At 44.7% G+C, this 27,546-nt stretch overlaps 1 protein-coding gene across 9 annotated transcripts in view; it reads right to left on the bottom strand.

The window, feature by feature from the left end:
- LOC140396875 (transcription factor COE2) overlaps positions 1-27,546 on the bottom strand; it is a 341,293-nt gene that overhangs the window by 298,972 nt on the left and 14,775 nt on the right. For all 9 annotated transcript variants that reach the window (XM_072485679.1, XM_072485681.1, XM_072485680.1 and 6 more), the window contains one exon: positions 3,378-3,446. In XM_072485679.1, coding sequence (XP_072341780.1) covers positions 3,378-3,446 — 69 coding nt within the window. The remainder of the gene's footprint in view (positions 1-3,377; positions 3,447-27,546) is intronic.

Raw genomic sequence — 27,546 nt, 5'->3', positions numbered from 1 at the left:
TTATACTGTTGCTGTTTGTAATGCCAAAAATACCTCATTAAAATTGTTTGTTCAAAAAAAACTATCTTTAATGATATTCCTCTTTTCAACTTCATGTAAAAAGATGAATGTTTTGATTTATTTTTCATTCTTAGATTTACTGCATGTTTGAAACTTAATTTGAAAACACACACTCATGATGCTGTACATGTAAAAATGTGAGATTTCCACTTTCCATTTGTGTTTCAGAAGAGTTGATTGACCAATGATGTTAAAGATGCCCAGTGCAACACCAGCAGGATGTTTAATCTTGTCATCACATGCAGGGTGCAAGGGAGTAGATTCGGAATATTTAAAATCATAAAATCAAGGATTTTGCTTCAACATCGCACACATGGCTGAATGTGATTTGCTACTGATTTACTAAAGGCGTAAAGCTGTACTGCATACTGGTGGGCATTTTACTTTTGAAATGAAAATACTGGTTTTTGGGATCCGGAATACTAATTTATGTTGGAAAAGGTTGGCAGCTCTGCTTTGTTCAAATATTTAAACACTGCCCTTTCCCAGTCATGACACCAACTGGTTATTCATTACCACTGGACAGAACAAGTGCCACATATGTTCTGCATATGGAAGCAGACTTAGAGCAACCTAACTAGCTACACCAATTGTGCAAGAACCTGGGTGCTGTTAATTTTTGTGTCACTTTGAAGAACGGGAATGCTCCTCATGACCCCACAAAAACCTTCCCACTAATTGCCAGTTGCTGTGGGATACCCACACTTCACTTACAATACTCATGGCCTGATTTACCAACCACCCTACTGTTTTTCGGCAGTGGAGACAGCCTGCCAGTGGGATCTACTGGTTGGTGACAGCCCCCTCATCGCCAGGAAACCCGTGCGCCGGTGTGGGACCGGAATTTCCAGCCGGCCTGAACAGCCGGTAAATCTCACCCTTAGTTTCCAGCTTGTTCAGCACCTCATCCACGACCTTAACTATTCACTCCTGGGCAGCACGATGGCGCAGTGATTAGCACCGCTGCCTCACACCGCCGAGGTCCCACATTCGATCCCGGCTCTGGGTCACTGGCCATGTGGAGTTTGCACATTCTCCCCGTGTTTGCGTGGGTTTTGCCCCACAACCCAAAAATGTGCAGGGTAAGTGGATTGGTCACGCTAAATTACCCCTTAATTGGAAAAAATGAATTGGGTACTCTAAATTTTTTTAAAACTGTTCATTCCTTTCACCACCGTCACACGGTGGTTGCGATGCAGAACCTCTGCAAAATTCAATGAAGCAACTCTTAAAGGCTTCTTCAATACTATCTCGACTATCGAGATAAACAAGGGCAGCAGACTCATGGGAATATCACCGTCTGCAAATTCGCCTTCAAATCACATGCCACCCTGACTTGGAAACATATTATTTATTCACTGTCACTGGAACTGCCTCCGGTAACAGCACAGTGCATCCAACAATTTCTTCTCCCAACAGTCCTCCCCAATCAAGAAATTGCGCTATAATTGAAAATCAGACCTATTGTGTGTACTCTCAAGTATCTCTTCCATGTCATGATATACCTAACAATTTTCTCAAAATCTCTTTCCCTTTTAAACATTGCAAGTGGGAAAATGTAAGTACAGTCACCAGATGAGTACATTGCCCAAGGTCGTGTTTGTCTGAATATATCTAAAACTCTTTAAGTATTTCCCAGTTACTTGTGGCTGTGGGATTAAATGTTCCGTGTGCTAATAGGCAATGGCCAGTAACATTGTCCACATTCTGGTCTCTGTAAGAATGTTTCAGTCAGTCATTCCAGAATAAAATGAAGCAAAGGCTGCCTGGCCAATTTGAGGAGCTACAAAAACTTTGAATCCTATTTCATCCCTCTCTGAAATCAATACAATGTAAAGGTTGTTATCACAGGATCAACACCATACCATTGTTATCAAGTAAGATTCAACAGTAGCTCAGTTTGTAAATGTAATGTCCAGCTGCAAAGTACCAGATTCCATGTCTACTTATTGTAAGCTGCCCTCAGCCAAGACATTGGCAAATAACATCAATGATTCTTGGCAGGTGAGTTTTCAATCAAGGTTCCTGCCACTGATCGCAGGTACTGTAATTTACCAGAGTCCACTTTTTCTCTGTCATTTTTAACTTATGTAGTTACTGCAAACCAATTTTACACAGAGTTTTTGTTAACTTCAGTCTAATCTTCAGGTGTCCCAACCATCTTGGAACTTCAGAAATCCCTTGGAATACTTACAATTCTTGAAAAGTATAGTGATTGTTTTCCAGTCACCTTTGTTGGAAAGTGTGTGTGTGACTGTCAAATGAGGAGAGATTCAGCCTCATCTCGATGCCTGTCAACACCGACTAGTTCCAGAATGAAAGCATAGCTGCTTCACTGAGGTACGGGAGGGCACCCTTTGACCTTTGTGCCCATCTGCAACTTGGCACAATAAGGCGACTGTGACTAGCTCTGATGCTGCAACAGTTAACTTCGAGAACCTTCTCCAGTTGAAGGAATAAAGACAACAACGATGGCACACAAATGAGGTCCATGGCCTCTTACTGGGGACTTCAGAAATTTAAAGAACCTTCTCTGAGCTGGTTTCCAAAATAATGAGCAGATTGGCAGCATAACGTGGGAAATAGTTTCATTAACTGACGAACAGTGACTGAACTGCTTCTTTTCCTGATTTTTCTTGGCTTAGGCAAGAGAGTTGGAAGAGGCACTGGGTAAAATAGAGGTTGATTGATGAGTCTAATGGCTCTTGTTACTCGTCTTTAATTGTGACAATGAGTTTTAAAAGACCCACGGCAAAAAGCACACTGCTTTTCTTTTTAAGCTTGTGTGACACATTTTAACTTGGGTGGTGTAATATGGGTGCAGACACGCAGCTTTGTGGAAAATCACCAACAATGCAATGGTGTACTTTGGAGCATCTTCTCACCCCCTGGAATTACTGATACCAAATGATCATAACTGCCACAAGGGATACATTTCATGGTGATTCTACTCCGCATCTACCATTGTAACTCCTTGTCCTTAAATCATATGTCTCACACATCAGTGTTTGTCAGTTATTACTCCATTCTATGTGCACCTAACCAACATCTGCTTGTAACCATTGTCAGTGCCTGATGCCCAGGTGTCATGGCCTTCTCATCCCTTCCACAAATTATGTGTTGGAAGTCACTCTTGGGCACTTTGACTCACAACACTGGAAACAGGTCCACAACCCACTGCCACACTGGCAATAGCAGCACAGGCATCAGCGTGAAAACCCGCAACACCACACCATGGTTGACCAGGCACAGCTCAGAACACTTTCCTGCCATTCCTTTGGAGGAATATTTAAAAGAAATGAAACACTGTTTCCTACCTGTCAATGATGACGGGGTCTGATGGGGTTTCATTTCTGTTGCCACAGCTCTTCTTTTCACAGCAGCGGCTGGAAGGAAACAGAGGAAAACCATCAGGCAAACAGCACAAGTTAATACTGCTATGAGGAAAGCCTTAGGAGTGCACAATGTGCTGATTGGAGCATCAACCACGCTGTTTTCATGCAGTGTTACATACTCTTACACCGTATTTACAGTACATAAACAAGCAATTCAGCCCTCCAGGTCCATGTCAGTAACAATACTCCTACACTGCGTGCACTGTGTAAACGTCCAATACCAGAACTGTAGATTCCACTTTGGCAAATTTGGGCTGCATTTGGAGAATGGGATATGGGAATAGGGAGGTGGTGGGGAATCAAAGATCAGCCATAACCTTATTCAATGGTGGAGCAGGATCAAGCAAGGGACTACTGTCATTCTGTCCTTTTGAGATCATTTTGAGTTGTCCAACACTGGACTGCTGACTGGTGGAGGGATGAATTTATGAATAAAGACATCAATTGCAATGTAACAGCCTCGTCGCACCTCACTCGGGAAGAGGAGGCCGGTAAATCTCGCAAGAGACCTCTTATGCGATTTACGATGAGTGTTACGCCTCGCGAGATCTCGCAATCTGGATCCCGCCCTCAATGGGTGGGATCCAGATTTGCACATTGAAGTGAGTAGTTAATCTCATTTTAAAATGTCTACGTCAAAGTTACACAAGGCACAGGATTGAACGGCCTCGCCTCGGCGACCCTGCCATGGCACCGTTTAGCACTGGTCTCCACAAAGGGTGGCAATGCCATAGTGTCCAGGTGGCATTTTGCTCGTGCCAGGGGTCAGGTCAGGGGGAGTCCTGCCCTTAGTAAGTGGGGTGCCGGGGGCTCGAGGACTCCCTAATTAATTAGGGCATTGGGGAGATCCAGAGGCTGCGGGAGGGGGTTGAGTGTTCGTGGCACCTTTGAAAAATGGCACCCCGATCTCTTCCCTCACTGGTGAGCTGAGCTCGTTAATGTAGGAAATGAGTCTAAGTGCGGCCTTGGCGGGGTATTCGTTGCCGAGGCCCGAAAAAGAAGCAGAGTCCCATTTAATAGACGGGTCGTTCTCGATGCTGCAAGTGCCAGGAAACACCCCACTAGACGGGCCCAAAACAGGACTCTGGGGCGAAATTCTCCGGTATCGGCGTGATGTCTGCCAACCGGCACCAAAAACGGCGCAAATCAGTCGGGCATCGCGCCGCCCCAAAGGTGCGGAATCCTCCGCATCTTGGGGGGGCCGAGCCCTAACGTTGAGGGGGTAGGCCCGCGCCAGACTGATTTCCGCCCCGCCAGCTGGCGGAAGTGCCCGCCAGCTGGTGTGGAAATGACATTGCCGGGCGGCGCATGCGCAGGAGCGTTAGCGGCCGCTCACGGCACCCCGCGCATGCGCAGTGGAGGGAGTCTCTTCCGCCTCCGCCATGGTGGAGACCGTGGTGAAGGCGGAAGGAAAAGAGTGCCCCCACAGCACAGGCCCGCCCGCGGATCGCTGGGCCCCGAACGCGGGCCAGGCCACTGTGGGGGCACCCCCCCGGGATCAGATCGCCCCGCGCCCCTCCCAGGACCCCGGAGCCCACCTGCGCCGCCTTGTCCCGCCGGTAAGAGAGGTGGTTTAATCCACGCCGGCGGGACAGGCATCCTAGCAGCGGGACTTCGGCCCATACGGGCCGGAGAATCGCGGAGGGGGGGGGGGGGGGCAACCGGCGTAGCGCGATTCCCGCCCCCGCAGAATATCCGGTGCCGGAGAATTCGGCAACCGGCGGGGGCGGGATTCACGCCAGCCCCCGGCGATTCTCCGACCCGGCGGGGGGTCGGAAAATCTCGCCCCTGTTGTTTATCCATTAAATCACGCACGTCATCTCAATATAAAACTGACTAGAAGATCCAAAGTTGATTCTCTGTTCAGACTGCTATAATTTGGGCTTCTACCTCTGAGGTGTGTGCAAAACTAGTCAGCGCTACCAAGTGACCTCTGCTAATGAATCAGCCTTATCATTATCCCTCTGAGATCAGCCATCTCAACACAGACAAATAAGGTACATGGATCTTTCGCGGCCAACATAGTCACCTATCCACTGAAGCTTCTCTCTGAGCTTTTGAACATTTCCAATGAAAATTGTTTTTTATCAAACGAACCAGAGACTCACCAACAAACAAAATGACCATGCATCCTTATTAATCGAGCTTTTCCCCCAGTTTTGATAATGTAAGAAAGTCACGACCATGCTTTCATTAAATAATTAACTCAAGATATATCACACACTTTTGTTAGGTGGAAAACAGGGTGGAAAACATATGCTGCACATGTTCTTTTTCTTCAATTATATATGCAATGTTTATTTAATATTGTATAGATATAACAATAAAATAGTGACATTGGGAACTGGAAGTGGTGTGAACATCCTGCAGCCCTGGATCTATATTTATAAGAGTCGGGCTCACAGCTGAGATCCATTTAAATTCCTCGCCCGCATAATCTTTGTGGTGCACTTTACTCATGTCACGGTGACAATTTGAACCACAGAATTTTCAGGCACTTTAACCTTCTGTACTAGTACTTTTTTTGGAGAATCAAGCAAATGATCAACCACATCAAGATTCTGTCTGGCAAAATGGTTAACATTTAGAGCTTACTGCATGGGGTGGTCATATTTGCTTTTGTTTTTGCCAAATTGATTCCCTTTTTAGTGAATTTTGTGCTTTCAAGTGTTACTGTTGGACAATGGAACACTTCCTCTTTCAAGCACCCATTGTCAGCAGTAGAAAACCTCGGAACAAGCTTGGCAAGAGAGTCAAGCTCACTCGACAATGTCTCATCCAACACTCCCAAGGCAGCTACAACACGGGCTAGATACCCCAAAAGTATGACTCCGCTCCAGCCTTAGAAGAGTGCCCCCTATTCATTTGTCTGTGAATTTTCACATTTTCTCATGAGCCACCTTGAGGCTGAATGAGAGGGCCAGTTGGGCCTGTATCCACAGACAGCCACAGTGAGGCTTCCAAAACTCGTCTCACAGAGGATACTTACAGAAATTGGACAAAAGAAATATTGCAAAATAGAACTTAAGAAAATACTGCTGTACTGTTTCTAATTCAGACCAGGATTTCTGGCATTTTACTGCTTTCCCTACATTTCTCCTGATGCTGAATTTAGTGTTTTCTTCTGGGAGTAATTTGAATGTCAAGAAACATACAACAGCGCTCCAATGATGTCACATGCTGACATTTGTTTGCTTTCTTTTTCTCCCTACAAATAGGAACAGGACTTCTCTCTATTTTGCTTTCATGTCAATCACTTTTTGTCACAGCTACCCATCACCAACTTGTGTCTTACTTGTCCAGTCTCAGGAATGCTGCAACAGAGAGTAATAGGTCGTACCAGCCTCCCCGAACAGGCGCCGGAATGTGGCGACGAGGGGCTTTTCACAGTAGCTTCATTGAAGCCTCCTTGTGACAATAAGCTATTATTATTATTATAATTATACGTCTGACGTCTCGGCCCATGATTCTCCGACACAATGAACCCCTAATTTCAGTTATACAGAGTACGGGTGTGGGGTGGGAGGAAGAGTTCATGGATGAGTGCGTTTTTGTATGACGCACTGCCACTTGTAACATTGGAACATAAAAGGAGACCATTTAGTTTCTCAACCCTGCTCTGTCAATCAAAAGGATCTGGCTGATCTATGATCGAACTCCATACACCATCATTTGTTCCATATCCCTTCATACCTTTGGTTCATAAAAATCGATCAATCTCGGATTTAATAATAATTTATCTAGTTTCAATTGATGATCTCGAAAGAGGCTTCCGAAATTCTATCACCCTTGGTGTGCAGGAGTATATGCTAACTTTACTCCGAGGTGAGGCCTGTAGAATCAGACTCAATAGTTTTGAGGTTTGTGGGGGTTAGGGTACAGTCCAGCTATGTGTTGGTTTCCATAATACTGATGGTTTGCAGTCCAACCCTTCACATTGTTCTCAGTACTGACAACTTGCAGCCCCCTCCCCCCAATGAGAGTTGTACTAATTTGCACCATCTGTCGGGCACAGAGCTGGAGCGAGCGAGTCGCAGAGCCATGTGAGTAAGAACACATCTGCGCCTCCTTCCTCAGTTGATCATTGCTGTGTGGTTAGACAGCTGAAACCCTTGTTTCCCCCCTCAGCTGAAATTTAGATTTTAACCCTCTATTTCCGCAAACACCAGAGAGTCTTCTATACATTATTCCTATGCCCTCACTGCACCTTATTATCTTAGAAATTTGACTGATAGATTTCCTTAAAGTGATGAGCAGACATTGTAGCTCCCCAGCTGGTTCAGTCAGTCAGGGTCCTGGGTTCCCTTACTCGTCTGTATGCTCAATGCACTCGTGTCAATCAGGATAGCAAGAGGTAGCAGTGAGAATTATAGTTCAATATAGCAATCATGGTAAGCTGAAGGGGGGATTCTTGGGATTCTGCTTCTGATCACACTCATGGTCAAGCTTGATTTGAACACCACAGTCAAATAGCGCACTGACCCTCACTGTCCAGCCTTATACCTAAAGAAAAGCCATTTGGTTGATGGCCTGGAGGGCAAACAGGTCACAAGCTGATGATATTTGCTGAATGTTGCACACGGAAAGAACAGCAGCAACAACAAGAAGAACAACTTCATTAATCCAGTGACTTTAATGTGGAAAATTCATCTGATGATCAAAGGTTGAGGAGATTGGTCCTATATTCTCTAAAATTTAGAAGAATGAGAGGTGTCCTGTTGAAATTGATCAGATTGTTGGAAGAAAATGGTAACATTCTCAGGGGACTTGACAGGGTAGATGTTTTGAGACTGTATTTGTTGGAGGGTCTAGAACTGGAAATCATCGCCTCTGGTTAGAACATAGAACATAGTAAAATACAGCACAGAACAGGCCCTTTGGCCCACGATGTTGTGCTGAACCTTTGTCCTAGATTAATCATAGATTATCATAGAATTTACAGTGCAGAAGGAGGCCACTTCTCAGCCCAGCTCTGCATCCTATCTATGTCTCTTTGCAGCCGACAACAGCCCTCCTCACTATCCACAACTCCACCAATCTTCGTATCGCCTGCAAATTTACTGACCCACCCTTCAACTCCCTCATCCAAGTCATTAATGAAAATCACAAACAGCAGAGGACCCAGAACTGATCCCTGCGGTACACCACTGGTGGCTGGGCTCCAGGCTGAATATTTGCCATCCACCACCACTCTCTGACTTCTATCGGTTAGCCAGTTCATTATCCAACTGGCCAAATTTCCCACTATCCCATGCCTCTTTACTTTCTGCATAAGCCTACAATGGGGAACCTTATCAAATGCCTTACTAAAATCCATGTACACTGTATCCACTGCTTTACCTTCATCCACATGCTTGGTCACCTCCTCAAAGAATTCAATAAGACTTGTAAGGCAAGACCTACCCCTCACAAATCCGTGCTGACTATCCCTAATCAAGCAGTGTCTCTCCAGATGCTCAGAAATCATATCCTTCAGTACTCTTTCCATTACTTTGCCTACTACCGAAGTAAGACTAACTGGCCTGTAATTCCCAGGGTTATCCCAAGTCCCTTTTTTGAACAGGGGCACGACATTCGCCACTCTCCAATCCCCTGGTACCACTCCTGTTGACAGTGAGGACGAAAAGATCATTGCCAACGGCTCTGCAATTTCATCTCTTGCTTCCCATAGAATCCTTGGATATATCCCGTCAGGCCCGGGGGACTTGTCTATCCTCAAGTTTTTCAAAATGCCCAACACATCTTCCTTCCTAACAAGTATTTCCTCGAGCTTCCCAGTCTGTTTCACAATGTCCTCTCCAACAATATGGCCCCTCTCATTTGTAAATACAGAAGAAAAGTACACGCTCAAGACCTCTCCTATCTCTTCAGACTCAATACACAATCTCCCGCTACTACCCTCGCTCTAGTCATTCTCATATTTCTCACATATGTGTAAAAGGCCTTGGGGTTTTCCTTGATCCTACCCACCAAAGATTGTTCATGCCCTCTCTTAGCTCTCCTAATCCCTTTCTTCAGTTCCCTCCTGGCTATCTTGTATCCCTCCAGCACCCTGTCTGAACCTTGTTTCCTCAGCCTTACATAAGTCTCCTTTTTCCTCTTAATAAGACATTCAACCTCTCTTGTCAACCATGGTTCCCTCACACGACCATCTCTTCCCTGCCTGACAGGGACATACATATCAAGGACATGTAGTACCTGTTCCTTGAACAAGTTCCACATTTCACTTGTGTCCTTCCCTGACAGCCTATGTTCCCAACTTATGCACTTCAATTCTTGTCTGACAACATCGTATTTACCCTTCCCCCAATTGTAAACCTTGCCCTGTTGCACGCACCTATCCCTCTCCATTACTAAAGTGAAAGTCACAGAATTGTGGTCACTATCTCCAAAATGCTCCCCCACTAACAAATCTATCACTTGCCCTGGTTCATTACCAAGTACCAAATCCAATATTGCCCCTCCTCTGGTCGGACAATCTACATACTGTGTTAGAAAAGCTTCCTGGACACACTGCACAAACATCATCCCATCCAAACTATTTGATCTAAAGAGTTTCCACTCAATGTTTGGGAAGTTGAAGTCACCCATGACTACTACCCTGTGACTTCTGCACCTTTCCAAAATCTGTTTCCCAATCTGTTCCTCCACATCTCTGCTACTATTGGGGGGCCTATAGAAAACTCCTAACAAGGTGACTGCTCCTTTCCTATTTCTGACTTCAACCCATACTACCTCAGTAGGCAGATACTCCTTGAACTGCCTTTCTGCAGCTGTTATATTATCTCTAATTAACAATGCCACCCCCCCCCCACCTCTTTTACCACCCTCCCTAATCTTATTGAAATATCTATAACCAGGGACCTCCAACAACCATTTCTGCCCCTCTTCTATCCAAGTTTCCGTGATGGCCACCACATCGTAGTCCCAAGTACCGATCCATGCCTTAAGTTCACCCACCTTATTCCTGATGCTTCTTGCGTTGAAGTATACACACTTCAACCCATCTCCATGCCTGCAAGTACTCTCCTTTGTCAGTGTTCCCTTCCCCACGCTTTGGCGTCCTGAATATCGGCTACCATAGTTGCTGGACTACAAATCCGGTTCCCATTCCCCTGCCAAATTAGTTTAAACCCTCCCGAAGAGTACTAGAAAACCTCCCTCCCAGGATATTGGTGCCCTTCTGGTTCAGATGCAACCCGTCCTGCTTGTACAGGTCCCACCTTCCCCAGAATGCACTCCAATTATCGAAATACCTGAAGCCCTCCCTCCTACACCATTCCTGCAGCCACGTGTTCAGCTGCACTCTCTCCCTATTCCTAGCCTCGCTATCACGTGGCACCGGCAACAAACCAGAGATGACAACTCTGTCTGTCCTGGCTTTTAACTTCCAGCTTAACTCTCTAAACTCGTTTATTACCTCCACACCCTTTTTCCTACCTACGTCGTTGGTACCAATGTGCACCATGACTTCTGGCTGCTCCCCCTCCCCCTTAAGGATCCTGAAGACACGATCCGAGACATCCCTGGCCCTGGCACCCGGGAGTCTCGCTCGCGACCACAGAATCTCCTATCTATTCCCCTAACCATTGAATCTCCTACTACTATTGCTTTTCTATTCTCTCCCCTTCCCTTCTGAGCCCCAGAGCCAGACTCAGTGCCAGAGACCTGGCCGCTAGGGCCTTCCCCGGTAGGTCATCCCCCCCAACAGCATCCAAAACGGTATACTTGTTTTGAAGGGGAACGGCCACGAGGGATCCCTGCACTGTCTGCCTGTTTGTTTTCTTTCCCCTGACTGAAACCTAGCTACTCTTGTCCTGTACCTTGGATGTGGCTACCTCCCTGTAACTCTTCTCTATCACCCCCTCTGCCTCCCGGATGATCCGAAGTTCATCCAGCTTCAGCTCCAGTTCCCTAACACGGTCTTTGAGGAGCTGGAGTTGGGTGCACTTCCCGCAGGTATAGTCAGCGGGGACATCGGTGGTATCCCTCACCACCCACATCCTGCAGGAGGAGCATGCAACATGCCTAACCTCCATCCCCTCTTATCTTACAGAATATAGCTGCCCTGTGGACCAACTGGACCTCCGCCCTCCGACTCTGCTCCCAGTCAGCTGCACTCTCTGTAAACTCCTGGCTCCCTTCTCGCTCTTTGCGGAAATGTAGGAAACAAAATGAAAGGAGCGTCTCCTCACCTAACTCCCTCAGTCACCAAACTCTCACAATAGCACTCAAATGCACCAAATTCAGCACTCCCTCAGTCACCAAACTCTCACTATAGCACTCAAATGCACCAAATTCAGCACTCCCTCAGTCACCAAACTCTCACTATAGCACTCAAATGCACCAAATTCAGCACTCAGTGCAAACAAAGTCTGCACTGTAGGGGATCACTTTTATACTGTAAATCTAGCCTCTGAAAACTGGCCTAATCCAATTAACTAATTAACAAGCTCCAGCTGCAAGTACCTACAAGTAAAACCTTTGTTTAAAGCTGATTGAAAATTCACCTTCTTCTAAACCAAACAGCAACTTTTAAGTTAATTAACGAAATAAAAAAAGACTAGACTTGAGATAAAAATGAAGCCTTATACTCCCTCAGTCACCAAACTCTCACTATAGCACTCAAATGCACCAAATTCAGCACTCAGTGCAAAAAAGATTATGAGGTTGATCATTTAGGACTGAGCTGAGAAGTTTCGTCACCCAGAGAGTTGTGAATCTTTGGAATTATCTACCCCAGACAGAATGGATACTTTGTTATTGAGTACATTAAGAGCTGAGTCAATTAGGTTTTTAGGCTCCATGGTAATCAAGGGAAATGGAAATTGGGTGGGAAAGTGGAATTGAGGTCAAAGATTGACCAGGATCACATTGACTCACAGAGCAGATACGAGGGGCCATAATGCCTCCTGCTGCCCCTATTTCTTGTTCTATGTTCATTACAAATGTTTCCCTAAAGCCTCCACATGGAGGTGAAATCAGAAAATAGTTGCTGAGTAAAGAAGGACGTGGTGGGGAGGGTGATTTTAAAGAGGGTCTTAAAGAAGGAGAAGGGGCAGCACAATGATTAGCACTGCTGCCTCACAGCACCAGGGACCCGGGTTTGATTCGACCTTGGGTGACTGTCTGTGTGGATTTTGCACATTCTCCCCGTGTCTGTGTGGGTTTCCTCCGGGTGCTCCGGTTTCCTGCCACAGTCTAAAGATGTGCAGGTTAGGTGGGGTTATGGGGATGGGGTATGAGCCTGGGAGGTTTATTGCAGATTTGATGGATCGAATGGCCTTAATAATCTAATCTTCATTATTCTGTCAAGTAGGCTTACATTAACACTGCAATGAAGTTTCTGTGAAAATCCCCTCGTCGCCACACTCCGGCGTCTGTTCGGGTACACTGAGGAAGAATTCAGAATTTCTAATTCACCTAACAAGCATGTCTTTTGGAACTTCTTCTGCACTGCAGGGATTCTATGATTTAGCAGAAGGCTTTCGGGAAGGATTTCCAGAGTATGACAGCACAATTGTCAATGAGAAAAGAGAGACATTTCTATCGTGCCTTTCATGACGTAAGGACATCTGAAAATGCTTAACAGTCAGTGGAACACTTTCGAAGTGAAGTCACTGATGTAATGCATTGAACACAGAAGCCATTTTGCACACAGCAAACTTGCTGAAACAACAATGAGACAATATCCAAATAATTTGCTTTTCTATGATGCTGAGTGGGGGATGAATAACTCCTCTGTTCTTCTTAGAAATAGGGCCATAGAAATAATTATATTCACCTGAGAGAGCAGATGGTGCTTAACATCCCATTCTAGAGATGGCATCTCTGGCATGCAGCACTCCCTCTGTGGTGAGAGTGTTATCCACTGAGCAAAGGCTGACACAGTGAACATCAGTCTGATAGGATAAAGGCAATGAGTGACTGCACAAGGACCCAGAGTTGGAGGAAGGGAAAGATGAATGGTGCAGAGGTTACAGGAATGTGAAGACACAAGACCACAAAGGGATTTTTACAAGGATATGGCACACCTGATAAGTTTGTTTGGTGTTGTCTAAGCCTAGCCAGCAGGCCTCCGGACTCTGCCCATGGTGGGGAGAACATCAGTTAGCATTCCCACAGCCTATTGCATGAACCATGCTGGAAGGTCTGCCAGTGTATATATTGGATGTAGACCTGATTAAGTCAGCTGTTGCTCCCCACACATGAATTGTCGAGTTAAAAACATAACAATGCCAGAAATACACAGTGGATCGATCAGAAACAAGTTAACGACTCCGGTTTTGAGTACATCCTTTAATTTTTCACCATTAGATGCTGGCTGACCTGCCATGTACTTCCAGAACTCTCTGCCTTAATTTCAGATTACCTCAGCATTAGGAATGAGCCCTTGTTGTTTCTGGACTTGAGCTCCACTACTTCGGTGAAACAAGTTAATGGTAAAATCAAGGGGCAGCACGGTAGCATGGTGGTTAGCACAATTGCTTCACAGCTCCAGGGTCCCAGGTTCGATTCCGGCTTGGGTCACTGTCTGTGCGGAGTCTGCACATCCTCCCCATGTGTGCGTGGGTTTCCTCCGGGTGCTCCGGTTTCCTCCCACAGTCCAAAGATGTGCAGGTTAGGTGGATTGGCCATGCTAAATTGCCCTTAGTGTCCAAAATTGCCCTTAGTGTTGGGTGGGGTTACTGGGTTATGGGAATAGGGTGGGGGTGTTGACCTTGGGTGGGGTGCTCTTTCCAGGAGCCGGTGCAGACTCGATGGGCCGAATGGTCTCCTGCACTGTAAATTCTATGATTATAAAATGCCTGTTTTCACCTCACAGAAATATCTCTGCTACAGAATAATTATTTAGTTTTGTCAGCTGTTTGCCTCACTGTCATGGAGGTACTAACTTCTGCTGACATACAAATTCCCTGAGCACCTCCAGCCTGCCAATACCTCCTCCAGGCGACCATTCTTCCTCTGTGAGCCTCAACAACAATGAATAGGTTAATTGACTCTGAAGAGGTTCATGGTGAGGCTCGATCCTGTCCTCACTTGTTGTCCAGACATGTGCACCACCCAGCAGAAGTCACCGGAATGGGGACAGGATGAATACAACATTATAGAGTGGTCCAGCACAGAGGAGGCTCTTCAGTTCACTGTATCTGTGCCTGCTCTTTGATAGTGTTATCCAATTCATCACTTTCTCTGTCCCCAAGCTTGTAAATATTTACCCTTCATGGGATTTGGGAGTCACTGGTAATGCCCATCCCTAATTACCCTTGAACTGAATGGCTTTTAGAGTCCATCACACTACCGTGGGTCTGGAGTAACATGTACACCAAACCACGTCAGGATGGCAGGTTTTTATTCCTAAAGATAGGTTTTTACAATAATCATTTCATGGCCACAGCAACTCAGAACAGCTTTTCACTTTCATATTACGACTTGAATTTAAATTCCACCAGCTGCCAAGGTGGGATTTGAAACGGTGTCCCCAGATCATTTGCCTGGGCCTTTGGATTGCGAGTCCAGTGATGTTGCCACAACACCAGCATCTGTGACAAATTGAAGCAGGAGTTCTGACTAATCTTTCTGTGCTTCTGTAGAAGGGTAAGTTGGGCTCAAACCATTTGCTCTGTTTTTCTCCACAGATGCTGCCAGACCTGCTGAGTTCATTCCGCATTTTCTGTTTTTATTTCATATTCCCAGTATCTGCACTTTTTTGCTTTTATTCTGACTAATCTATTTATTTTCACTCATTCTTGATTTGCAATGTTGAGTCTCATGGCAATGCCCAGTGTTCAGCTCTCTTGTTCAAGGCAGCTGAGACTGTACAAACTATTGATCATATCTGGGAGCTTGCTGTTTTGTGCCAGAGAACAGCAAATGGGTTATTTTTACAAGAGTGTTTTATACTCACAGGTCATGGTATCGCACTATGCCAAAAACACAGGAAAAATTGCCATGGTGTGGCATTCAACTACTGGAAATGGTAAAGCAAAAGCATTGTTGGCTATTTTTTTCCTCGCCTCTTAAGTCTTGTTTTCTTGGTTTTCCTCTTCTTTTTCTGTCTTAATTTCTTGTCACTCTTTGCACTTGCTTTGCAAGTATGTATAATATGCCCTATAGTTAGAATAGGTGATTTTTCATCATTGTTCTGAATGATGGGTGGCACATCCTCCATACTGAGGGCAATCGGAGGGGAAGTTTGTAATCTCAAATCCCCACACAGTGAGGCAACACTGCAAGTTGCTGATTTAACATCGGCCTAACTCTATAATCTGCCCACTCTCACTATTGATCTCTGGAGTCTTCCAGGCAGATCGGTTGCTGATTACCAATGCACAAGTAATTTACAAGGCTTTAACAGATTTGAATTTAAAAACATGAACATTCAATCCTGCCCAAAATATTTTTGGGGAAAAAATTGTTGACTTTGCAGTAAAGAATGTTCCTAGATTTGCAAAATGCAATGTGCATACAGTCATGTATTTCACTGACAGCAAGGTCAGAGCGAACCTTCTCTGGGATGTTTTACTGTGTGACTTGGAGGAGCAACTGCATCAGCACATGGACAGTACTTTAGTTTACCACTTACTTTTTTTTAACTAAAAGCCATAATTCCAACCAATGTTTTGCTCTCAGGAAATACTGGACCACAGTAAGTCTTAGCCTGTGATTCCTAAGTGGTGAATTCCTGATTTCAGTCATCCCAACTGTGGTCAGACAATTTCCTGCAGGTATTATGTACAATCACAAAGCAGTTACAGCATAGAAACAGGGAATTTGTTCCAACTCATCTCTGCTGGTATTCACCTGCCAGACAAGCCTCCTTGCAAATCTCTCGTTCCTCTTCATTTTGTCCTCTCAGCACACCGTTTCTATTCCTTTCTCCCTCATTTAAGTTCCCATCTGTGCTATTCACCTTAACTGTTGTGGTGGCAGGTTCTACATTCAAACCAGGCCTGATTAAAGATGTTTATCCTGAATTCTCTTTGGATTTATTGATGGCGATATTATATTTCAGGCCCCTGCCCCTAGGACTGTTCTGGAGGAGGTTTTATGGCACAGTGGGTAACACCCCTGCCTCTCAGCCAGAAGCTTCATGTTTGAACCCCACCACAGAATTTGATGGCCAAAGAGAGTGGGTTCACAATATGGCCAAACAGGTTGAGTATCAACCTGCAAATCCTTCTGGCACACATGCCAATGGCAGGTGGTAAGATGGGAGAGATTCCTGATCAGTCATATGATGGAAAAAACATTGTAGCCTCTACCATTATATCCACAGTTCCAGATTAGAACATGCATCTACAAGTTCATGTTGCTATAGCAGCTTGGACTTCCTGAGTGAACTATCACTGTCATGTTCTCACCCAAAAATGGAAATATCTTCTCGATATCCATCTCATCAAATCCTTCCATAACTTTTAAGACCTCTCAGGTTGCTCCCTCAACTTTCTCTTTTCTGAAAGAAAACCCCAGCCTGTTCAGCCTTTCCTGAGAAGTATGAAAATAAAGGACTGAAGACCTAACACTTCTGTTTCAAATTCCTTTTGCTTGTTGCATGGAGGCAGGGCTAGCAGTGATATTTCCTCCTTCTGTCTCCCAATTTAGTCAGCATCCTGCCACCTGGCAAATTATGAACTGAAGTCCAGGGACACTGGGAGCAAAAAGACTCCCAATGGTCAGAGGCGAAGGGAATTATGCTGCATGAAGCCTCTACGTGGTGCAGAATTTTTGCGAGTCCAGCCGTATCTGCGCTGTATCAGAATTAAAATGGATTTTTGGGGCAGTTTGTTTCAACAAACCCAAATCTCAATGTCCCCAGTGTTGATAGAACAAGTGCAAGTTTTTGAGAAAATAATCATATTTGTCATCTCCACAGGTTTGTTCTGATGAGGGTCAGTAATTGTTGTGACATTGGTGTGTAATTTGGAAATGATGGCTCCATGGTGTGACTGGGAGCAGAGAAATGGGGCCCTTTCTTTTCCTCTTTGGCTTCTTTCTATTCTCTTGTTCATTTCATATTTTTCTCTTTCCTTTTTTCTCTGAAAATTGCTTTCTCAAGGAAATCAATTATTGGGGAAGGAAAAGCAAGTGGTGGGCAATTAAAATGTGAATTATTAAATAATTGTCAAGTTCTGTTCTGGAACTAGTGTTGTGGCATTATCTGATTTTGATAGGGCCTACAGATATGCAAAAGGTGTCAAAATTCAGTCAGGGTGCGGGGGAGAGTGGCCAGGGATGCAAAGTTGCAAAGCTTCTCCTGGAAGGGGAGAGTCTTGGGTGGTTACCAAGTGCGATTGCCAGACTTCCTCCTGTGCAACTACAGAAACCTTGCCAGTAGCTCCAACCCTAGGTGAGCAAAGTAAGCTGCAAGCAGCAACTTGAAATTGGATAGTGCCTTTCAACGGTTGCACAATAACTGAGTGGGAATTTTGAGAAGAATTGGGGGTGGTCAAAGTTATGTGGTCAAAGGTCTGGAGGGCTTCAGAAGTGTGGTGAGATGTGTTTAAATGTTTGAGAATGAAAGTGAGCAAGATTTGGTGTCTGAATCATCTGGGTAGAGGGGACGGAGTAGAGCAGAGTTAAAACAGAGCACATATGTAGGTAAGCTGGAAGGCTGTGGGGAGATTTGTAAACATAGCTGGGGATTTTGAAATCATTATATTTGAGGGGAAAAACAAGACAAAGGATGTTTCACAAAATATGAAAAGACATTCTTTGGTTATGTATCCTTTTGAGAATATCGGAATGTTGCCTTGCTTTGTGCTATCTTCAAACTTTGTAATTCTCAGAATTTCAGAATCTTTACGGAATTCCTTTTGCAGATGTTCATGACAGAAAGGTTCAAAGGTCACACAGTTGAAAGGTTACCAGAAATGTGTGAATCCCATTAGAGAAAGCAGAAGAGATAAAGGAGCAAAGTCTTGGAAAAGGCGCAATTGTCAGTTGGACAAGGGGATTATGGTTACAATCCCCTCGAATTCCTGACTCCAAATCTCACAGTTGCCCCTCATATTAGCCAGGGAAGGGAAAGATCAGAGAGTTTCTTGGTCACAGAGACTTCTGGTGGGTAGCACATGATGGGAAGCACAAATTCTTGCAAAAGAAGCAATTCCCGTTCCGGGGAGCAGCTTGGGCTGATGGGAAATTTGAATTTCATCCCACTGATCGCTCAGCCCTGGTACCTTCTGGAGAGAGTCATGCAGCTGGAATACATGAGGGGGGAGAACTGAAAAGTCAGGAATCAGAGGGCAGAGTAGAAGAGGGTAAAATCAGAAGTAAGGGAGTGTTTGGGGGGCAGGCAATAGAGAGAGGAATGGGGAAGTGGGGAATGTTGCAGCCAGGGAATGGACAATTGGGGGAGGGCTGGAAACTGGGGAATTGTGGGATCATGGGGATGATGGTGATTGAGGAATGGGGGATCAAGAGGAGAGATCATGAGGTGATAGGGGCTGAGAAGATGAGAGGAGGGTAGGAATTTGGGGAGACAGATAAATTGAGGAATGCAACTCAGTACATGTTTGAATCAGGGAGAGAAAGGGACTAGGGAGTACAGATTGTAGCTCAATTTAGGGAGGGAAGAGGATGGGTGTGGACCAGCATTTCCTCCACAGCCGGGAAAAACAGCAACACCATGGTGAGTGGGAGCACAACTGACAGAGCAGCAAAAGGGAGCGTGAAATTTTGGGGCTTTACTGTGCATTAAGAGAGGACAAGAATTTTTACTCGTAGGTGAATGGAAACAATGGGATGAAGACAGAAGATTCACACGAGAAGAGTCCAGGAGGAAGGAGTGAAGGAGGTTCCTGAACTGCGGCTCTTAGACTGTGAAACCATTCACCATATCTGGCTGTTGAGTTGGAGACTAAAACTGAATTTAGAAAGCAAAGGGATAAATATGAGAAATGGGGCAATGTGATAAGATCTGAAAGGAATGGGGTTCAAAGAGATTGAGAGAGCACTGGGAGGTCACATGACATCCACCATAGTGTATTTTCTGTCATTCTCTGGAAACTATTCTTTACTGAGATTGACTCTGGAATTATTTAGAAATGTTGGTGCTGAGCCGTGTCCAGGAGGAGGTGTTTGGCAAGATGTGCCCATTGTGTGATTTATCACTTTAGTCCAGTTCAGACTGAACTGGTTGGCTTTGCTGTGTGAAACCCAAGTACAGGTCAACTTTGAAACAGCTCAGTTCAGAGTCATCACCATTACACAGAAGCAAATAAGGAGAGAGATTGTGTCTGTTAAAAGTGGATTGAACTGTGGAGCATTACTGCAATGTGTACATTGTAGAGAGTTCTGTCTGGATAATGACAGATTATAGGATTACGACTAATTATAGGTAGGCTATTGAGCTATTACGCCTATTGCTTACTACCAGTTGCATGTTCATAATTAGCAGATTGCTTTGCTGTTGGTTACAAATAGAATCTGTGTGTTACCAGTGTTACTTATACTTATCAATGCAATTTCAGTGTTACTATTAATTACTAGTGGAATCAAAGTTGCTCCAGCATCTTGTTTCCCCTTGGTGAATTACACTTCACTTCTCTTCTCTCAAATTCCCCTCTCTTCTGCCTTCACTTTCTCCTCTTCCCCAATTTCATGTATTCCACACCCTCTATTTCCTCTCTTCTGTTTTGTTTCCCCTATCCCTCACCCTCAGTTTATCTTCTTTACCGTCTTCACTTTCCTCCCCTCCTTCCATCAATACCTTCCCTCCATTCCTCTCTTCCTGAATCTCAGATTCTCTCTATTCCCAATCTGTTTCTCCTCTTCTCCGCACCCAACTTTCCCAACCGCTGCCTTCTGCTCTTCTCCACCCCACCACTTTAACCTTTTCCACACCCTCTGTTTACTCTCTTGTCTATGTTCTATTTTTCCCTTTCCATCCCCAATGTTGCCCCGTCCCTCTTTGCATTTCTCTTCTTTCCCAATTTCAGTCTCTTTCCTCCCTTCATTTCCCATCATCCCCACCATCAGATTCCTCTAAACCAATCTTCCATTTCTCCTCTTCTCTCTGCTTCAGTTCCCCACCTTCCACTTCTCCTCTTCTCTGCACTCGATTCCGCTTTCCCCAACCTCTGCTTGCCCTCTTCCCCAACCTTGGTTTCCTCACTTTCCCACAAACCTCCACTTCCCCTCTTTTATGCTCTCCAGTTCCCCCTCCACCACACTCTGTTTCTCTGATTCCCCACTCTCAGCACTTCTCTTCCCCGCCTTCGATTTCCCCTCTTTTATATCCACCTGAGAGGGCAGAAGTGGCCTCGATTGAACTCTTCATTCCTAGGAAGGTGCCTTTGATAGTGCAACACCCCTCAGCCAAGCTTCAATATTGAAATTCTGGACTGGGATTTGAACCCATGACCTCCTGATTCAGCAGAGGTGTCTATGTGGCCACTGAGCTGTATCTGACACTTGGAACTCAATTTTCACTCATTTGCAGAACTTTACATAAGTTTGTTTCAAACCTCAGTGGCTGTGGTCAGAGATGAAAGTAAAACAGTTTGAAAGACAAAGTTAAAGGGATGGAAAAGTTTGGAAAGGTGTATCACAAAGAAAGGAATAACGGTTTAATCAGCTTCTGTAGAGCCTTAAAATTGATCTTCAGCCTATTAGGGTTCTTTTTCATGACCACATGGGCATGCCAAGAAGAGGAGAAGGGAACTCCAGTTGCCATCATGAGTCTGTAGACAAGAGATGGTGCAGTACAGCATCAGAATTCTGTTTGGTGGCTGCTAAGGTCAATTATTGGATCATAAGAAATTGTTGCACAAGTCGGCCATTTGGCCCATCAAGCTTTCTCTACCATGCAGTAGTGCAATAAGATCACAACTGATTGGACTGTAGCCTTAACTCTGCTTTCCTGCCTGTCTCCCATACGCTTGATTTCCTGTTGATCAATATTCTGCCAAACTCAGCATTAAAAATATTCAATCATCCAGTGTCCTCAGCCCTCTGGAAGGCGAATGAAAGAAAAATTCCTCATGCCTGTATTGATTAGGAGACTGCTTATTTTTAAACTGTACCCGCTAGTTCTGGATTCCCCACAAGAGGAAATATCCTCTCAGCATCTACCTTGTCAAACCTTTCATGTTTCATCAAGGTCACCTCTTATTCTTCCAAACTCCAATGATTTTAGGCCCAAGCTGCTCAATCTTTCCTCACAAAACATCACTTTCACTCAGGAATAAGCATGCTGAACGTTCTCTGAACTGCTTCCAATGCAATAACGTTCCTCCTTAAGTAGGGAGACCGAAACAAAAGTGCATTGTACTCCAGGTATGGTCTCCTCAATGTTCTGTACAATTAAAGCAAGACTTCCCTCCTTTTATACTCCTTCCCACTTGCAATAAAGGTGAACATTCCAGTTGCCTTCCTAATTATTTGCTGTACCTGCAGGCTAACCTTTTGTGATTAATGCACAAGGTCACCCAGATCCCTCTGTGCTGCAAATTTCAGCAATCTCTCTCAACAGGGGTCATTTTCCGCACAAATCACGGCAGCAGAGGCAACCCACCACTGGCTGTTGTCAGTGGAGATTCCTGTTGAGTGCACCTCACCGCTTGGAAACCCATTGCGGGGTGTGCCATCGGTGGGACCGGCAGATCCCAATGGCGTGAACGGCTTGAAAATTCAAACCAATATAAATAATATTCTGCTTTTGTGTTCTTCTTGCCAAACTGCCACGTTTTCTCACATTATACTCCCATTTATTTCCCCACTCACTTAACCTTGTATATCCCTTTATATTATCAGCAGTTATGGCTCCACTAGAGTCAGTCCCTTCACCCAAGTCATAAACATTGATTGTAAACAGTTGAGGCCCCAGCACTGATTCCTGTGACACTGCACTTATAACAGCTTCCCAATTTGAAAATGATCAATTTACTCACACTGTTTTTCCTCACCTGATGAAGGAGCTGTGCTCTGAAAGCTAGTGATTCCAAATAAACCTGTTGGAATTTAACCTGGTGATGTAAGACTTCTTACTGTGCCCACCCCAGTCCAAAGCTGGCATCTCCACATCATGACTGTTTTTCCTGTTCGTCAATACTCTATCAAAGTTAATATAATCACCGCCTACACTGTGAACTCTTATCTTGTACAGTAACCTTTTATTTCATACCTGAATGAATTTCTTTTGGAAATTCAAATGTACTACATCTACTGGTTTCCCTTTATCCACCCTGCTTGAAACATCTTCAATAATTTTGTCAAACACAATTTTCCTTTCACAAGCATGTTGGCTCTGCCTGATTGTATTGTGATTTGCTAACTGTCCCTCTGCTGCCTCCTTAATAATGATTCTAGTATTTTCCCAATGACAGATGTTCAACCAACTGGCCGATAGTTTCTTGCTCTCTGTCTTCCTCCTTTCCTGAATAATGATGTTACATTTATGGCTTTCCATTCTGCTGGGGCCTTTCCAAAACCTCAGACATTTTGGAAGATTACAATCAATGTATCCACTATCTCTGCAGCCATTCCTTTAATACCCTAGGATGCAGGCCATCGGGTCCAGGAGACGTGTGAGCCTTTATTTGTATTAGTTCGTCTAGTACTGAGTATGAGATAGTATTGCATGTGACACTTGTGAATTTGTGCCTTCCTTTTGTTTGATTGCACCTCTGTAACAATTTTAAATCCAAATGCATTGCATAAATACACCTGTTGTTTTGTGGAATGTTGTCCTCTGTGTTGCTCACCAACACCATCCCATAGTCAGTCCTGCCTGGTAGAAGGTGCAGCCAGTTTTCAGACCATTGTTGACTGTTACTGACTGTGCACATGTCTAAGCTGTACACAGCCTGTGCTACATGTCTGCTGACTGCAAATGGTACAGCAGCTGTCTTTCTGCTGAACCACAGTCCTGAAAGGACAGGTTCCATCATCTTTCCCAGTTAGGCCCAAAGAAATAGAAGGTGGCATCTTGGCAAGTGTAGTCCAATAGGTAACAATGGCTCTCTATCACATCCCAAGTTCCTTCTACCTTGCAGTGCCAGTTACGGGATGATATGATTCCAACTGAGATGCTTTTGAAGAATCTTCCAGTAAAATGGTTGGCCAGGCATTCACACATCTTGCAGTGGTGTCACCAAGCATCTGCTGGTGAAGCCTTTTGAACCCATCTACCAAACCGAGGAGGTGTCACAAGACAGTGTGGAAAGTCTCAGACAGTCTGGCTAATCTGCAGCTCTGCCTCTTTTCTTTCAACACATCAGTTTGGAAAAACCTGGATAACAAATTCCCTGGTGCAAATCAATGAAAGTCGGAAACAATGGAAATAAATTTGCTTGAAGGCCAAAGGGTCAGCAGTAAATAACAAACAAGGGTCTCTTGAGTAGGCTGGAACACTTACCTGGAAGATCTGCAGACCTCTTAGAGTCCCTTCTGCCTGCAGTCTGCCTGAGGCCCCCCGCCCTACTAGGTTTCCATTCATTTGATCGAGACTCAATCTTTAATCTGCCTGCAGGCCTGAAAATGGTGCAACTCTCTTCCCTTCCCTATTTTAAGTATGTAAAGGAAACTATTAGCTTCAGAAGGCAATTTTCTGCCAAATTGTCCCCTCCCCGAAAGCTCGGCCCTCTCCAAAATCAACATAAAGTGGGTGGGGGACTCAGCCCAGTGAGTCACAGGTCATTAAAAAAGAAAAAAGTACAGCTTACAAACCTCTTTATCACATCCTCAGAACCATCTCAATGTGCTTCGCACTCAATACATTATCTTCAAATGCAACAACTGTTGTGTTCAAAAATCCAATTGTCAGTTTTAAAATGGCAATACCCCATAAAACAACAATGAGATAGATACTTTTGTGATGATGTTGGTTGAGGGAAGAATATTACCTACAAACCAGGAGGACTTATTTCTGCTCTTAAAGTCATGTTGTGGGAGATTAAACATCTACGTGAGCTTTTGGAACCAGCAGATGGGGCTTCAGATCAGATCATATTGCATTTGAAGGGTGGCACTTCCAAATTTGCAGCACACCCTCAGTATTGGAGTGCCAGGCCAGATACTGTATCAAACCCCAGAAAGGGATTTGCATCCAGAGTCAATGACTCAGATAAATGTGGTGAGGAAGAGGTACCTTGGGATGCAGATATTTTATATGGAAGATATACCAGAAGGAGCCTGACGACCTTCCATATGACAAAGTGACCAGTGAGTTGCGGCCACTCCCTGGGAAACACTCTTCAATATTGCATCACTAAGACACAGTCAAGTGATTTCATCTTCAAATTCAGCAGAACCTTCTAACACACGGGGGAGTGACCGTTCTGTGAAATATCGTCCTAGATCCCAAAGTGTGCGAGTGTTTCAGACAGAGGTCTGTCTCACAGCACCTGGTACAGACCTTTCCCTGGAGAGCAGGAGCCGCTCTGTTTGTTCTCTGGGTGCACAGCACCTGATTGGGCTGCAGCATGTCGCCAATGAGTTCCACTACACTGCCTCTCATCATTAAGTGCTATTTTGCACCTGTGAATTATACTTTTTGATTTTCACATTAATATGATGGGAGATAGGGGGAGGGGTAGTTAAATTATCCGTTGTGTTTTCTTGGTTCCAGGAGTGCGTCTCATCCTTTGTCTTTGTTTTTCTGCAATTTCCCCCTTCCCCAAGGTGCTGGTGAGCAAATGCACAATTCCACACCTGTGATACCTCACCCAAATAGCTGCTCTTCCGATGTGAATCTGCAGCCTCTTTGCAAACAGGCTTACTTACAGCACCATAACAGGGAAGTCTCATTCTCCACTCAGCAACGCATGGACCTGCTGACATCAATTCTAGTGGCCATATTGATGCCTCAACTACAATGGACTGATTAAGCACCGGTCACACTACAGAGATTCAGGATGTGTGCAGCTCAGTGTCATACTTGGTAGTGCATTTTACAACTCAGGGCGACACACATCCTTGTTTTCAAACATTTTGAGAAAGCAGATGATTCTGAGATGACCACCTAGTGTTAATTTTGATCAGGTTTGGGTTGAGAGGTTCACAGGAAAATAAAGGTAATTGAGGATAGATCATGTGCTGATCACATTTTTTCACCCTGTAATATACTCTGGTGGATTTTTGTCTCTCTCCACATCCCAGAGGTTGACGCCAATTGTTTCACCTTCTACTTTTACTCCAGCCAACTTCATCAGATCAATGATTAAACTGACAACCTTCTTTTACGGTTGGCTTCATTACATTATGATGTTAACCAGTTTTTCAATTCAATATTGATAGGGGCAGAAAACACAGAGAAACACACAGAAAATACCAGGGAACCCTGCCACCTGAAGGATCACCTCCAAGTGGTTAGTAAGTTTACAGATGACACGAAGATTGATCGTATAGTGGATAGTGAAGAAGGTTATATAAGATTGCAACAGGATCTTGACCAATTGGGCCAGTGGGCCGATGAATGGCAGATGGAGTTCAATTTGGATAAATGTGAGGTGATGCATTTTGGTAGATCAAATCAGGGCAGGACCTACTCAGTTAATGGTAGGGAGTTGGGGAGAGTTACAGAACAAAGAGATCTAGGGGTATAGGTTCATCGCTCCTTGAAGGTGGAGTCGCAGGTGGACAGGGTGGTGACGAAGGCATTCAGCATGCTAGGTTTTATTGGTCAGAATATTGAATACAGGAGGTGGGACGTCTTGTTGAAGTTGTACAAGACATTGGTAAGACCACACATGGAATACTGTGTTCAGTTCTGGTTACCCTATTATAGGAACATAGAACATAGAACATTACAGCGCAGTACAGGCCCTTCGGCCCTCGATGTTGCGCCGACCTGTGAAATCACTCTAAAGCCCATCTACACTATTCCCTTGTCGTCCATATGTCTATCCAATGACCATTTGAATGCCCTTAGTATTGGCGAGCCCACTACAGGAAGGATATTGTTAAACGAGAAAGAGTGCAGAAGAGGTTTTACGAGGATGCTACCAGGACTTGATGGTCTTAGTTATATTGAGAGGCTGGGACTTTTTTCCCTGGAGTGTATAAGGCTTAGGGGTGATCTTACAGAGATCTATAAAATAATGAGGAGCATAGATAAGGTAGATAGTCAACAAAGTTTCCCAAAGTAGAGGAGTCCAGAAATAGAGGGCAGAGGTTTAAGGTGAGAGGGGAGAGATAGAAAAGAGACCAAAGTGAAAATGTCTTCACACAGAGAGTGGTGTGCATTTGGAACAGGCTGCCAGAGGCAGTGGGAGAGACGGGTACGATTTTGACTTTTAAAAAGCAATTATACAATTACATGGCCAATGTAGGTATAGAGGGATATGGGCCAAATGCGGGCAAGTGGGACTAGCTTAGTGTTAGAAACTGGGTGGCATGGACAAGCTGGGCCGAAGGGCCTGTTTCCAAGCTGTAAACATCTATGACTATTTTTTTAAAAAAAATTTAGAGCATCCAATTCATTTGTTCCAATAAAGGGGCAATTTAGCATGGCCAATCCATCTACCCTATATCTTTGGGTTGTGGGGGCAAAACCCACACAAACACGGGGAGAATGTGCAAACTCCACACGGACAGCCACCCGCAGCCAGATTCGAACCTGGGACCTCGGTGCTGTGAGGCAGCTGTGCTAACCACTGTGCCACCGTGCTGCCCTAACATCTATGACTCTATGACTTTAAGTTACTCACCACCCTGACTTGGAAACATATTTGCATTCCTTCATTGGCGTTGGCGCAACACCCTAGAACTCCCTCCCTTACAGCACATTGGGTGTACCTACACCTCAAGAACTGCAGCGGTTCAAGAAGGCAACTACCACCATCTTCTGAAGGGCAACTAGGGATGGGCAATAAATGCTGGCTTAACCAGCGACGCCCACATCCCGTAAAATGAATTTTAAAAATATCAGCAAATAGAAGAGATTAGGGAGTAGATGGAAAGATGTTCACATCCAAGGCCCTCGTGTGCGGAAGCCACCAAAATGTAAAGAGTAATGAGTAAACACAGTGTGAGTCCAGAATGAATGGTGGGTGATGCAAAGCAACTGTTTTAAAAGCCTGTATACCTTGGGATGGTGAAAGAAAGGTACATTTACTCTGCCTCTGCTTGAAAGGGACCAGAACAC

This window comes from Scyliorhinus torazame, chromosome 20 (genome assembly GCF_047496885.1).
Source record: "Scyliorhinus torazame isolate Kashiwa2021f chromosome 20, sScyTor2.1, whole genome shotgun sequence".
In the NCBI taxonomy this organism is placed as follows: Eukaryota; Metazoa; Chordata; class Chondrichthyes; order Carcharhiniformes; family Scyliorhinidae; genus Scyliorhinus; species Scyliorhinus torazame.
The sequence above is the reverse complement of the archived record's forward strand: the minus strand, read 5'-3'. Positions and strand labels throughout refer to the sequence as shown.